Here is a 13,020-nt window from a genome sequence, read left to right as displayed (position 1 = left end):
TGGGGTAATGGTCAGAGGACGGATGAGCCTCAGCAACATTTCTATAATGTCTCGGATATGTGCTCCAGGCAGGCAGCACACCTCCCGAAACATCAGGTCAGGCTGGCAGATGGATGCCTCCATCCCCCTTAGAAGGGACTCCCCAACCACCACCACCTTACATCTCCTCTTGGGTGTGGTATATTGCAAAAGTGCCAGTGAAGGAGAATTGTGTCCTCACCAATGTCTCTATCGGTGCCCAGATGGGTAGTACAGAATCCTCACTGCAGTTACAGTACTTTGTGTTGTTTTTGGGGCCAAAATGCTTGGTACCATGGCAGTCAGTGCCAAGATCATGGGGCCTCTTTCTGTGCTGATGGCAACATGGTCCTTATGCTTAGAGGAGCCGGTCGGTGCTGACTTTGGTTTGGATACTAAGGACCTGGTATGGAAATCAACCTTAAGACTTCTCAATGCCCAAGTCTTAAGAGAAGCTTTCTGTCCCTGTTCCATGCAAGGGAGTCGGTACTGGCTCTACTCATTAGAGTGATATTCCCTGTGGCTACACTACAATATCATCTCCACTGTGGCTGATGCAGAAGACTTGTGTGAGGCAGAACAGGAGCTCAGGATGGCATCACGGCTAATTGGAGTCCTGATCATGTGCAGCAGGCACAGTGTCAGTATTTCTCTGAGGATCTTTCCAGTCAAAGGCCACTTGCATCAAGCATTCCAATAGGCACAGCTTCACCTTCACCCTCTAGCCTTCTGGGTCCTCTTTGAAAAGGACTTACAGATAGAACAGTGTGCCAGAACAATTCCCTTGCCAAGGCACACCAAGTATGGCCTCATTGACTGAGATGGCGGCATCACAAGACAGGAAGATCTTGAAGCCCAGTGACTTAGGATCTACCATTTGAGCTATATACAGGTGGGTAGCGCCCTGTTCAGTGGGAGTATGTGCATGGGGCATGGAGGGGTAGAAATCTCTCATAGAGGGCGGTATGTGCCAAGGAAAGACCCAGAACAGAGTAGAAAACTTACCTCTACTTCTAACTAGGATTAAAAACAACAAACAAACAAAAACCAGTCAAATAGCAAAGAAAATCTAACTACTAAAACTTTAAACTTGAAAAACTTTCTAGTTCCTCGCAAAGAAAGGAATGTGGATACTGTGGGTTTCATCTAGTAGGCAGAAGCAGTAAAAGGGAACTCAGCATGGTTTGCAGCCACTCTGCCTTTTATACCCTCTGCTGCAGGAAGCCGGATGACACAACGGGCACAGGCACTGCTCCAACAGACACTTCTATTCAAACAAATTTGATCTTGCACACATGGGGAAAATGTCCATCAAGAGTGAATAGATTCATAGATTCTAGGACTGGAAGGGACCTTGAGAGGTCATCGAGTCCAGTCCCCTGCCATCCATGTGAACAATCACTTGAAGATTAAGCATTATTTATATAGATACTCTAATTCCAAAGTTAAAACTGAAACATTAAAAGCTCTTCTTATATGCATTTGGTTTCTCATAATGGAGACATCCACCAGCTGGTATGAATCACAAACATCACTAGCTGAAGATTATATTTCACACTAATGATTCCTTTAGAGGCCAGATCAAGCATTCCACAAAGCACCACGGCAAACATTCCAAAGATATAAACACTAAAAAAAACACCACACACACTGCTAACGGCAGAAAGACAGTCCTGATTTAAGCAACAGAGAGTCCTGTGGCACCTTTAAGACTAACAGATGTATTGGAGCATAAGCTTTCGTGGGTGAATACCCACTTCGTCAGACGTCTGATACTTGAGTCCTGATTTAGGAAATTATCCCTATTCAGGATAGCACCTAATCATATGTTTGATGTGAAGTCAATAGGACTTAAACAAGTGCTTAAGTGCTGTCCTAAATTAGGATGGACTAAAGCATGTGCTTATGTGGTTTCCTGAATCAGGGACTATGAGTTTTGAAACTAACTGATAATTTATTTTTATTTTTAAGATAAAACAATGAGGAAGAGATTGTTTTAATTAGTAATACTTTTTTGAAAGGTTTCAGAGTAGCAGCCGTGTTAGTCTGTATCCGCAAAAAGAACAGGAGTACTTGTGGCACCTTAGAGACTAATAAATTTGTTAGTCTCTAAGGTGCCACAAGTACTCCTGTACTTTTTTGAAAGGTTCTTCTCATCTGGTGGATTTTGGCATTCATGTACCAAGGGAATTCGCAAGCACTGCAGCTTGATGCTGCTGCAAGACCTATTTCACCTACAGTAAGCTGCCAACTAATAACAGCTAAGTAGATAGCGGATATGGACTTCAGGGGGAAGACCTTCAGCTAGTATCATAAAAGAGCTACACTGAAGTCAACAGTGCAATGACAATTTATAACAGCTGAGGATGTGCCCCCTGATATTTATTTCATGTTACCAATATCTTATATAGAGATCTGTTCCTTGATATTTCTCATTTATATAAATATATTAGTAAGATGAGAAAAATATCCGGGGACAGATCCTTAGGGTATAAATTATCAAAGCTGAATCCACTTCCACTACTAGTATTAGATAGATAGATAGATAGATAGATAGATAGATAGATAGATAGATAGATAGATAGATAGATAGATAGATGTTAAAAGATTTGAAGCCATGCGACTGTAGACGTAGCTGGCCTATGTTAACATAATGTCCTCCTTGCTGTTTCTCTTTTCCTACTGTCCTCTCCTTCCTATTGTTTGTTACACTCACTGTTGAGAAACTCTTGTTTCTAATTAGATTGTGACAAAGATAGCAAATGCTTGTATAGAAGTTAGTACAAATGAAGCCCGTCAAATCCTTAATTCTATACCAGAGAATAAAATGTTAAAACAACGTACTTGTTCAATCTGTTTATACCATATCATAAGCACTTCCTCTAGTTGATGAACTGTATCAGAATTAGCAGCTGCTGTTGTCACTTCCTCAAAGGACTGAAGTTTAGAAAAGTCAATGTGATCCATCTTTTTTAACTCAACAGTTCCCTCTATGCTTACTCTAGCACCTAAAATAAAGCAATTAAAAATACAGAACATACTCAGACTCCAGCAGTTGTTTCTACCAAGGTGAACCACTTCACTTTGGGAATATAAGCCAATAATTCATCTTGCAATATAATAACCATTTTACTGTCTCATACGCAAAAGACCATGTTTTTCTGAAATCTAATTAGACCCCTACATTAAAAATTTCATATCAATAAAACTGAAGTTGTCAAGTATGTAATAAATCCAAATATATTTCTTTTTTACACTTGAGTTTTTTATCATTTTATTCTTCCTTGTAGAATTAAAGAAATGTTTTCCCATATTTATAACAACTCTACTGCTTTTAAAAAGTAATTTTTAAGCAGAATGATTGTTTACTCAATCTGATTCTTACCGTCTAAAAATGAAAGATATCTATTAATGGTTTCTATGAAATTCTGTTTTTCAGTTGTTCCCTGTGAGGTTTGACTTAAAGCACCCCAATTATTTGTTGCAAGGATAGCTGGTAGAAAAATATTTGCTAGCATGTTCCTAGTACCACGTAAAAGTCCTTCAGTTGCATCTAATACACAAAAGTATATGTCCTGTAAATGTAACAACAGAATGATTATTAGCAATGCAATCGATTATACTGAAAACATGACCACATTTTTAGAACATACAAATCTTCCATATAGATCCATTACATTTCTGAGTACAAAAAGAAATGGTTACTCACCCTGTGCATTAACTGTGGTTCTTTGAGCTGTGTCTCCCTACGGGTGCGGCATTCTAGATTTGCTATTGCTCCCTGCATCTTTGATCAAAGACTTCTCTTAGCCATGTCCGTTCAGCCCGTATATTCATGCTAGTCAGCCTCCTTCCCCATGCTGTTGTTATATAACACCGTGCAGGTGAACCACCCTCAGTTCCTCCTCAACCACAAAGCATCATAACAGAGACCTCTGAAGCAGAGGGCAGGTATAGTGGAGCAACTGTACGGACATACATGTCTAAGAACCACAGTTACTGCACAGAGTGAGTAAAAAATGGTTACTCACCCTCTCGTAACTGTTGTTCTTCAAGATGCATTGTTCATGTCCATTCCAATCAGGTGTATGTGCAGGCACATGCACAGTAGCTAGAAGATTTTTCCCCTAGCAGCATCCATGAGGTCGGTTGGACACCCCCTGGAGTCGCGCCTTCATGGCGCCCAATGAAGGGCCTTGCCGACCCACCATCCCCTCAGTTCCTTCTTTCTGGCTACTCCAACAGAGGGGTAGAAAGGTGGGTATTGGAATGGACATGAACAACACATCTTGAAGAACAACAGTTATGAGAAGGCAAGTAACCGTTTTTTTCTTCTTCGAGTGCTTGTTCATGTCAGTTCCAATCAGGTGACTCACAAGCCCAAGTTCAGGAGGCGGAGGCAGAGTTGCCCACTGATTGGAGCACTGCTTGTCCGAAGGCCACATCATCTCTGGCCTGCTGGGTAATCGCATAGTGCATGGTGAAAGTATGAATGGAGGACTATGTCACCGCTCTGCAGATTTCCTGAGTGGGAACCTGAGCCAGGAACACTGTTGATGAAGCCTGCACCCTGGTGGAATGCGCAATGATTGGAGGTGCAGGAACCCCCGCCAGGTTGTAGCACTCACAAATGCAGAACGTGATCCATGACAAAATGCGTTGCGAAGACACAGGCAGACTTTTCATTCTGTCTGCCACTGCCACAACTAACTGGACCGATTTTCTGAACAGCTTCGTTCTCTCAATGTAGAAGGCTAGCACCCTACGGACATCCAGTGAGTGAAGTCTCTGCTCCCTGCCGCTGGAATTCGGCTTAGGGTAGAATACCGTGAGAAAGATGTCCCGGTTGATGTGAAACTGCGATACAACCTTTGGTAGGAAAGCAGGATGAGGTCTGAGCTGAACCTTGTCCTTATAGAACATGGTGTAAGGGGTCTCTGATTTTAGGGCCTTAAGTTCAGACACCCTCCTGGCCGAGGTTATCGCTATCAGGAACGCGATCTTGTAAGAGAGTTAGAGCACGGAGCACGACGCCAAGGGTTCAAAGGGCGGTCCCATGAGTCTAGAAAGGACCAGGTTGTGGTCCGAAGCTGGGACAGGCTGCCGGACATGACGGTATAGCCTGTCAAAACCTTTTAGAAACCGGCTGACTATCGGGTCAGCAAAGACAGAGCGGCCCTCCGTGCCCGGGTGGAAGGCCAAGATGGCGGCCAAGTGAACCCTTATTGATGACATATAAAGCCCCTGCTGCTTCAGATGGAGGAGGTAGTCCAAAATAAGCGGCACTGAGGCTAGCGTCAGGAATGAATGGCGCTGTGCCAACCAGATTGAAAATCTCTTCCACTTGGCAAGGTAGGTAGTTCTCGTAGAGGGTTTCCAGGTGCCAAGGAAGACTTGTCTAACCTGCTCTGAACAAGAAAGCTCCACCGGGTTCAACCACAGAGCTTCCACGTCATGAGGTGCAGCGCCCCGGGGTTCAGATGTTGGAGACAACCATGATCTTGTGTCAGAACGTCCAGGAAGAGCAGCAGGGCGACTGGAGCTTCCACGGATATGTCTAGGAGAGATGTGTACCAATGCTGGCAGGGCCAGGCTGGAGCTATCAATATGACCTGAGCTCGTTCCCTCTGGATCTTGACGAGTACCTTGTGAACGAGCGGTATGGGTGGAAAGGCGTATATGAGACAACCTCCCCATGAGAGGAGAAATGAGTCCACGCTGGAGCCTGGGCTGTGATTTTGGAAGGAGCAGAACTGCTGGCATTTCCTGTTGCGTTGTGTGGCAAATAGGTCTATCTGGGGAAATCCCCACCTCTGGAAGATTGAATTTGTGATTTCCGAGTGAAGGGACCACTCGTGGCCATGAAAGGACCTGCTGAGGTGGTCCACCAGCTCGTTCTGTACCCTGCTTGTAGGCGTATTGAACGTTCTACACAGATGTCCCACAGCATGAGGTCTTCCTGGCACAGGGGAGAGGAGCGTGCACCCCCTTGTTTGTTGATATAGAACATTGCCATGGTGTTGTCTGTCATAACTGATACACATTGTCCCGTTAAGTATGCCCGGAAAGTCTGGCATGCCAGGTGCACCACTCTCCGCTCTCTGACATTGATGTGGAGAGCCAGATCCGCCTGAGACCAGAGACCCTGAGAACTAGATAAATTCATGGAGGTTAAGTCCATTAATGGCTATTAGCCAGGATGGGTAAGTAATTGTGTCCCTAGCCTCTGTTTGTCAGAGGGTGGAGATGGATGGCAGGAGAGAGATCACTTGATCATTATCTGTTAGGTTCACTCCTTCTGGGGCACCTGGCATTGGCCACTGTGGATAGACAGGGTACTGGGCTGGATGGACCTTTGGTCTGACCCAGTATGGCCATTCTTATGTTCTTATGTCCAAGCTGTATCAGGCTGGTTGATACACCAGTGCTAACCATGACTGCAGCGGTGGGAGCCTGAGTCTGGCATGCTGAACCACGTAGGTACAGGCAGCCATGTGTCCCAGAAGTTTCAGGCAGTTTCTTGCTGTAGTGGTGGGAAACTGTCTGAGACCTCAAATGATACCGGCCAGGGTCTGGAACTTCACTTCCGGCAGGTATGCCCTGGCTTGTGTCGAGTCCAGTAATGACCCTATATACTCTATCCTCTGAACAGGGGACAGAGTCAATTTTGCTTCATTTAGAAGGAGACCCAGGTTGTCGAGGGTGGCCCTGATGAATCTGACTTGAACTTCCACTCGGGTCCTGGAGTGGCCCTTGATCAGCCAGTTGTCGAGGTATGGAAACACCTGTACCTGGTGCCTGCGCAGAAATGCAGCGACAACTGCTATGCACTTGGAGAAGACTCGAGGTGCTGCTGACAGGCTGAACAGAAGGGCTGTAAATTGGTAGTGGGTATTGTTCACCACAAACCTGAGGGACTTCCTGTGGGGCTGAGTGATTGCAATATGAAAGCAAGCATCCTTCAAGTCAAGGGAGGCATACCAGTCTGCTGGATCCAGTGAGGGGATGATGGAGGCCAACAAGATCATGTGGAACTTGAGTTTCTTCACAAACTTGTTGAGTTCTTGCAGGTCCAGGATGGGCCTGAGGCCGCCTTTGGCTTTCGGTATTAGGAAATACCAGGAATAAAAGCCCTCACCCCTGTGCTCCTGAGGAACCTCCTCCACTATCTCTAGAGATAAGAGCAACTGCACCTCCTGAATAAGGAGTTGCTCGTGAGAAAGGTCCCTGAAGAGGGACGGGGAAGGGGGGTGGAAGGGCACAGACTTGGTTGGAGTATCCCCTCTCTACCATGTGGAGGTGATATGGGACCATGCACTGTAGAAGGGGGATAGTCAGGACAAGAAGATAAGGCAAGGTGGATCCAGCCTTTGGTGTGGTACACCATCCTTGACCGTGCCTTCAAAAGGCTGGCTAAAGGGTTGACGTGGCCTTCTCCTGCTGGTCCTGTTTCTCCTTCTGGACCCGTCCTGGCGGTTCTAGTGACTGAACCGCTGAGGAGGCTGCGGACAGAAGTGTCTCTGCTGAGTTGATGGTGTATAGAGGCCCAGGACCTGAGGGTGGCTCTGGAGTCCTTTAGGCTGTTTAGCCTCTTGTTCATTTTCTTCGACAAAAGAGTCTCACGCTCAAAAGGCAGGTCTTGTATAGTCTGCTGGACCTCATTGGGGAGACCAGAAACCTGGAGCCATGAACCCTTTCTCATGGCTACTCCTGTGGCCATAACCCTGGTGGCAGCATCTGCCCCGTCAAGTGCCACCTGCAGAGACACCCTGGAGATCAGTCTCCCTTTCTCGACCAAAGCCAAAAATTCAGCACAGAAGTCCGAGGGGAGCAATTCCATGAATTTAGCCATCACCAATCAGGTATTATAGGATGGCCTGCTGATTAGATATTCGGAGTTCTAGTCCCCCCCGTTGAGTACAGCTTTCGCCCAAATAGGGCTAGTTTTTTAGCGTCCCTATTCTTGGGCGAAGGGCCCTGAAAGCCTTGCCTCTTCCACTGGTTAGCAGCGTCCACCACCATAGAGTCAGACTAGGGGTGGGAATATAAGTGTTCATAACTCCTGGAGGGCACAAAGTACCGGTGTTCATTACGCTTGGCAGTGGGTGGCAGCGAGGCTGTGGTCTGCCACAGGGTCTTAGTCATGTCCGTAATTGTCTTTATAAACGGTAAGGCCATATGAGAAGGGCCAGAGGGGGCCAAAATGTCAACCATAGGGTGTGCATCATCTACCACTTCCTCTGCCTTAATGCCCAGACCCTGGGTGATCTGGCACAGCAACTGCTGCAACACCCTGGAGTCTTCCAGAGCTGGGGCTACGGAAGTGCCCGCCAGCACCTCATCTGGTGAAGTGGAGGAGGAGGCCACTAGAGGAGGTGGTTGCTCTCTACCATCCCCCCAAGGGATCTTGTGGCCCCAGGGGGCTTTGGCCCAGTCCCAGTGCCGTGAAGGGCGCGGGTATTGGTGCTAATGTCAGGTCCTATGCCGGTGATGGTGTAGGCGCCTCGTGTAGCATCTGCACTGGGGTCTTCAGCGACACTGTCGCAGCCCACGTCGATGATGATGTCGGTGCTGTCGTTGGTGCCAAAGGCGCAGCCGGTACCGTAGCAGCAGTCTGAGCCACTAACGCCTCCAGTGCCAAAGGCATTGTCAAGGGCAGTATCACGGTTGGTGCCGATGTCGGTGACAGTGCTGCGGCTGACAGCATTGATGCCTGAGGTAATGGCTCAGTCACTGGTCGTGGCGGAACAAACATTGCGGACGCCACTGATGCAGCTCCCGAGCAGGATCCTTGGCTCCAACCTTGGCCTTGATAGAAAGCCCACGGAGTCCAAAAGAACCACTGAGCTGGGTTCTGTCATCGTGAGGGCCACTGCATCGGGCGGGACCCCCTATTGTGCCTTGAGCTGGACCTTCTGCTCCTGCTATAGTTAGAGTGGTACAAATCCGACTCCAACGCTGATGTTTCAGAATAGGAGGACCAGGGCATCGCTGCACCTCTCGATATAGAGTGTTGGGAGCCTGGGGACTGACTGCGCTCCCTGGATGGAGGTGCTGGTGTCGGGGGGTGCCAAGGTGATGGGGATTGGTGTGAAATCGTCGCCGGCTTTCCCTTTGACTGAACAGGGAGCCAGGATGGAGCCTGTGGTGCCAGCACATCCTCCTGCCTCAGGGATGAGAATGACTCCATGAATCTCAGCAGGTCCTGCGCCGCCTCAAAACCCTCCAGGGTGGATGGGAGCAGCAGGTGCTCCGAGCGGTTCAGCAAGTGCGACGGGCCTGGACTCGACTGCTTCTGGGCAGGAGTCGATGTAGCCCCACTCTGAGCCTTGGAGCCGTGGCCCGACTGAGGTGCAACTGATGGATGGTCCCTGGATTTTGCCGAGGGACATCGGCCTCTTTCCGTCCTCTTCTTCTGTGCCAGCGATTGGACCACTGTCAAAGCCTGGAGTGCCCCCGAGAAGCTCCGTGACGGTGCCGAGTCTCCTTGGCAGTGTCTTTCTTTGATGCCGGAGCTCTCAAAGGTGGTGCTGGAGTGCTCCGCACCGAAGAAGATGTACTGGGAGTGGGATCCCCGGCGCCTGGACCTGATTGAGGTCTTAGAGCTGCCTCCCTGAGGAGGATTTTAAGCCACTGCTCCCTCTCTTTAAGAGAGCTTGGTCAGAATTCCCAACAGATCTTGCAGCGGTCTTTTTGGTGACCCTCGACCAGACACCGTAAACAGGAGGTGTGGGGGTCACTTTTAGGCATGCGCTTCGCGCAGTCCTGGCAAGTCTTGAACCCAGGGGATTGTGGCATGCCCTGGTGACAAATAAGGGGGGAGAAAAATGGGGGGAACCTAAACTTATAAGTGAACTAATTACGCTATACTAACCAACTAGAACTATCTACAGCGAAAACCAAAAGTACTGCTAAGCCACTTGCCGGAGCAAGAGCCAGGGGAAATTCTAGCTACCATCACTGGTGGTAAGAAGGAACTGAGGGAGTGGCAGGTCGGCAGGCCCCTTTACTGGGCACCATGAAGGTGTGACTCTAGGGGGCGCCCAGGCCAACCCCATGGATGCTGCTAGGGGAAAAATCTTCCAGCTACTGTGCACATGTGCACTCACAAACCTGATTGGAATTGACATGAACAAGCACTTGAAGAAGAACCATTTCTTCTTCAAGGAGTGTCCCTATGCGTACTCCACATTAGGTGACTACCAAGCCGTTCACTCTAAGGTGTGTGTGGTGGGAGGTGCTTCAGAGTTGAGTGTAGTACCAAAGAAAGTACAGCCGAGCTGAACAGTATATCAGAAGCAAAGTCATGAGTTATTGAGTAGTGTTCAGCGAATGTATGTATAGATGCCCTTACATATTTCAATAATGGGCATGTTTTTGAGGAATGCTGTAGAGGTGGAAATGGACCTCGTAGAGTAAATACATATGTTCAAAGGTACTTTAATATTAAAAGACCCGTAGCAAGAATTAATGCAGATGGATATCCTCTTGGAAAGAGTTTGATTAGAGATTGCAGACACTTTTAATCTACCTGCAAGCAAGACAAATAATTTGGAGGTCTTTCTATCCAGATAGGCGCTCAGGGCTCTTCTGATGTCAAGGGGGTACAACTGTGCTTCTTGATTATCTAGGAGTGGCTTAGGGTGGAAGAACAGCAGGTGAATGGGTTGGTTAATATGGAACTGGAAGAAATTTTAGGTATAACCATTTTGGATGGGATTGCAGTGTGACCTTGTCCTTAAAAAATACTGTGAAAGGGGAGCACGCCATAAGGGCCCCTACTTAGCCATCACTTGGAGATCAGGAATGTCATTTTCATTGATAAATGGAGTAGTGAGTAGGTAGCCATCTGTTCAAATGGTGGTCTTGTGAGGCATTTAGGTACCAGATTAAGGTTCCAAACAGCAGTAGGGTGCTTGACTGGCAGATCAAGGTTCCTCAGGGAATTTGGAAATCTCTCTGCCATTGGGTGAGCAAAAATGGAATAACCCTCTATTGGAGAATAGAAAGCTCTGATGGCTGCCAGATGGACTCTGATGGAGTTCAGTGAGAGGCCAGAACTTTTTAGTGTTAGGATATAGTCCAGTTTATCTGGCAGTGATGAGGTCATTGGTGGAATATATCTGAGGTCACACCAAAAGAGAAATCTTGTCCATTTTTGAGAGTATGTGCAGCGAATAGACACTTTCCACCTGTGTAATAGTACTTTTTGGAAACCCGGAGTGCTGGATCCAGGAAGCCCTTCTCACAACTAACAATGTAGCAATCAAACAGGCAGTAGTATCAGTGGCATCAAGGGAGGCTTGTAGAGATGTTCTGGCAAATAGTTGTCCCTCCACAATGACTGTCTGGAATTGTTCCCTATGTTCTGCCAGTAGGTGGTCAACAAAATAGTTCAGTTTGGTGTAATTTACATTATTGTATTTTGCCATTAGTGCCTGGTAATTGGAGATTCTAAATTATAAGGAGGTTGACGAATAAGATTTCCTCCCAAGTAGGTCTAAATGGTGGTTTTAGTATGGTGTTGCATTCCATGTTCGTTAACTGTGTTAACTACCAAGGAATTCGGGGAGGATGAGAAAATAAAAATTCTGAGTCGTTTGCAGGAACATAATACTTCTTATCTGCTTTCTTGCATGTAGGTGGGATAGTAGCTGGAGCATGCCAGATGATCTTCACTGGGTCCAGAATGGCATCATTGACAGGCAAAGCTAACTATGCAGGCAGATGCGGGTGAATGAAGGATATTAAGCAGCTTATGATGAGGTTCTTTAACCTCCTTGAGAGGGATCTGCAAGATGTCTCCAATTCTCTTGTCCAGATCCTAGAATTGCTTAAAATTATTTGCCAAGGATGAAGGAGGAGGCATCTGGAGATGAAGAGGAGATGTTGACCATAGGAAAGACCTCTTCATCGACTCAAGCTTCCTTCACCTCAAAAAAATTCTTCTTGATGATCAGGTCTCCTAGAGGGAGTAGGCAATGCAGGTTGCCTCTCTTTATGACGGGTGGTACATGATGCCCTGGAAAACTGTTGGTGATAGGCCGCCCAAGGGTTCCACTATGTCCATGGAGGTGGTGCATAAGGGACAGTAGGAAGCAATCATGGGTCCTCATACCAGCAAGATGGCGGTTGTAATATTGTGCCACAAGTAGCTATAGACTCATCAGAGACTTCTGGAAAGGGGCCTCTATAGGAGTGAAGGGGAGAACCCTGAACTGATATTTGGGACACTGATGCAAGGTCTTCATCAGAATCCTTGACTGCAAACTCACTCTAGAATAGTGCAGCACCTGGAGAAATTTCAGGTGAAACCGTCAGTATCAGGCACGTTTCAGGCAGTCTCAATGTCCTTGATATGGAAAGTACGTTGGCACCGAGCAGCAAGGAATCGGAAGAGAAAGTTAGTCACTTTGCAGTAACTGAAGTTCTTCGAGATGTGTGTCCCTGTGGGTGCTCCACTCCAGGTGATGGTGCGTCCCGGCGCTGTTGATCGGAGATCTTCGGTAGAGTGCCTGGTCAGGATGCACGCGCTCTGCTGCTATCTCGCGGCATCGTTAGGGTCTGCCTGAGCATGTCCCGCACCCCCCTCAGTTCCTTCTCTACAGTAGAGTTGCCTGATTAGTACTCCAAAATAGAAGGGAGGAGGGTGGGTGGTGGAGCACCTACAGGGACACACATCTCAAAGAAATTCAGTTACTGCAAGGTGAATAACTTTCTCTTCTTCTTCGAGTGCTGTCCCTGTGGGTGCTCCACTCCAGGTGAATGTGAAGCAGTACCCACTATGGTTGGTGGGATTTTGGAGTTGCGTGAGGGATAACGGTAGACAGTACCATATGGCCGACTATGGAGTCTGCCGTGGTATCCCATGTGATAGCATAATGTTTGGCAAACGTGTGGTCAGATGTCCACGTGGCCACCTTGCATATGTCTGTAATAGGTACGTTGTGGAGGAAGGCAATGGATGTTGACATTGCTCTAGTAGAATGAGTTCTAACACTC

At 47.4% G+C, this 13,020-nt stretch overlaps 1 protein-coding gene across 1 annotated transcript in view; it reads right to left on the bottom strand.

Annotated features, from left to right (window-relative positions):
* The window catches only part of DNAH8 (dynein axonemal heavy chain 8), a 595,636-nt gene that overhangs the window by 540,522 nt on the left and 42,094 nt on the right, over positions 1 to 13,020 (bottom strand). Inside the window, exons 6-7 of the mRNA XM_065589982.1 lie at positions 3,404 to 3,593; positions 2,863 to 3,026 (exon numbers count right to left, since the gene is read on the bottom strand). Coding sequence (XP_065446054.1) covers positions 2,863 to 3,026; positions 3,404 to 3,593 — 354 coding nt within the window. The remainder of the gene's footprint in view (positions 1 to 2,862; positions 3,027 to 3,403; positions 3,594 to 13,020) is intronic.

Source organism: Chrysemys picta, chromosome 3 (genome assembly GCF_011386835.1).
Source record: "Chrysemys picta bellii isolate R12L10 chromosome 3, ASM1138683v2, whole genome shotgun sequence".
NCBI lineage: Eukaryota > Metazoa > Chordata > Testudines > Emydidae > Chrysemys > Chrysemys picta.
Note: the sequence above shows the minus strand (reverse complement) of the source record. Positions and strands in the feature narration are given on the sequence as shown.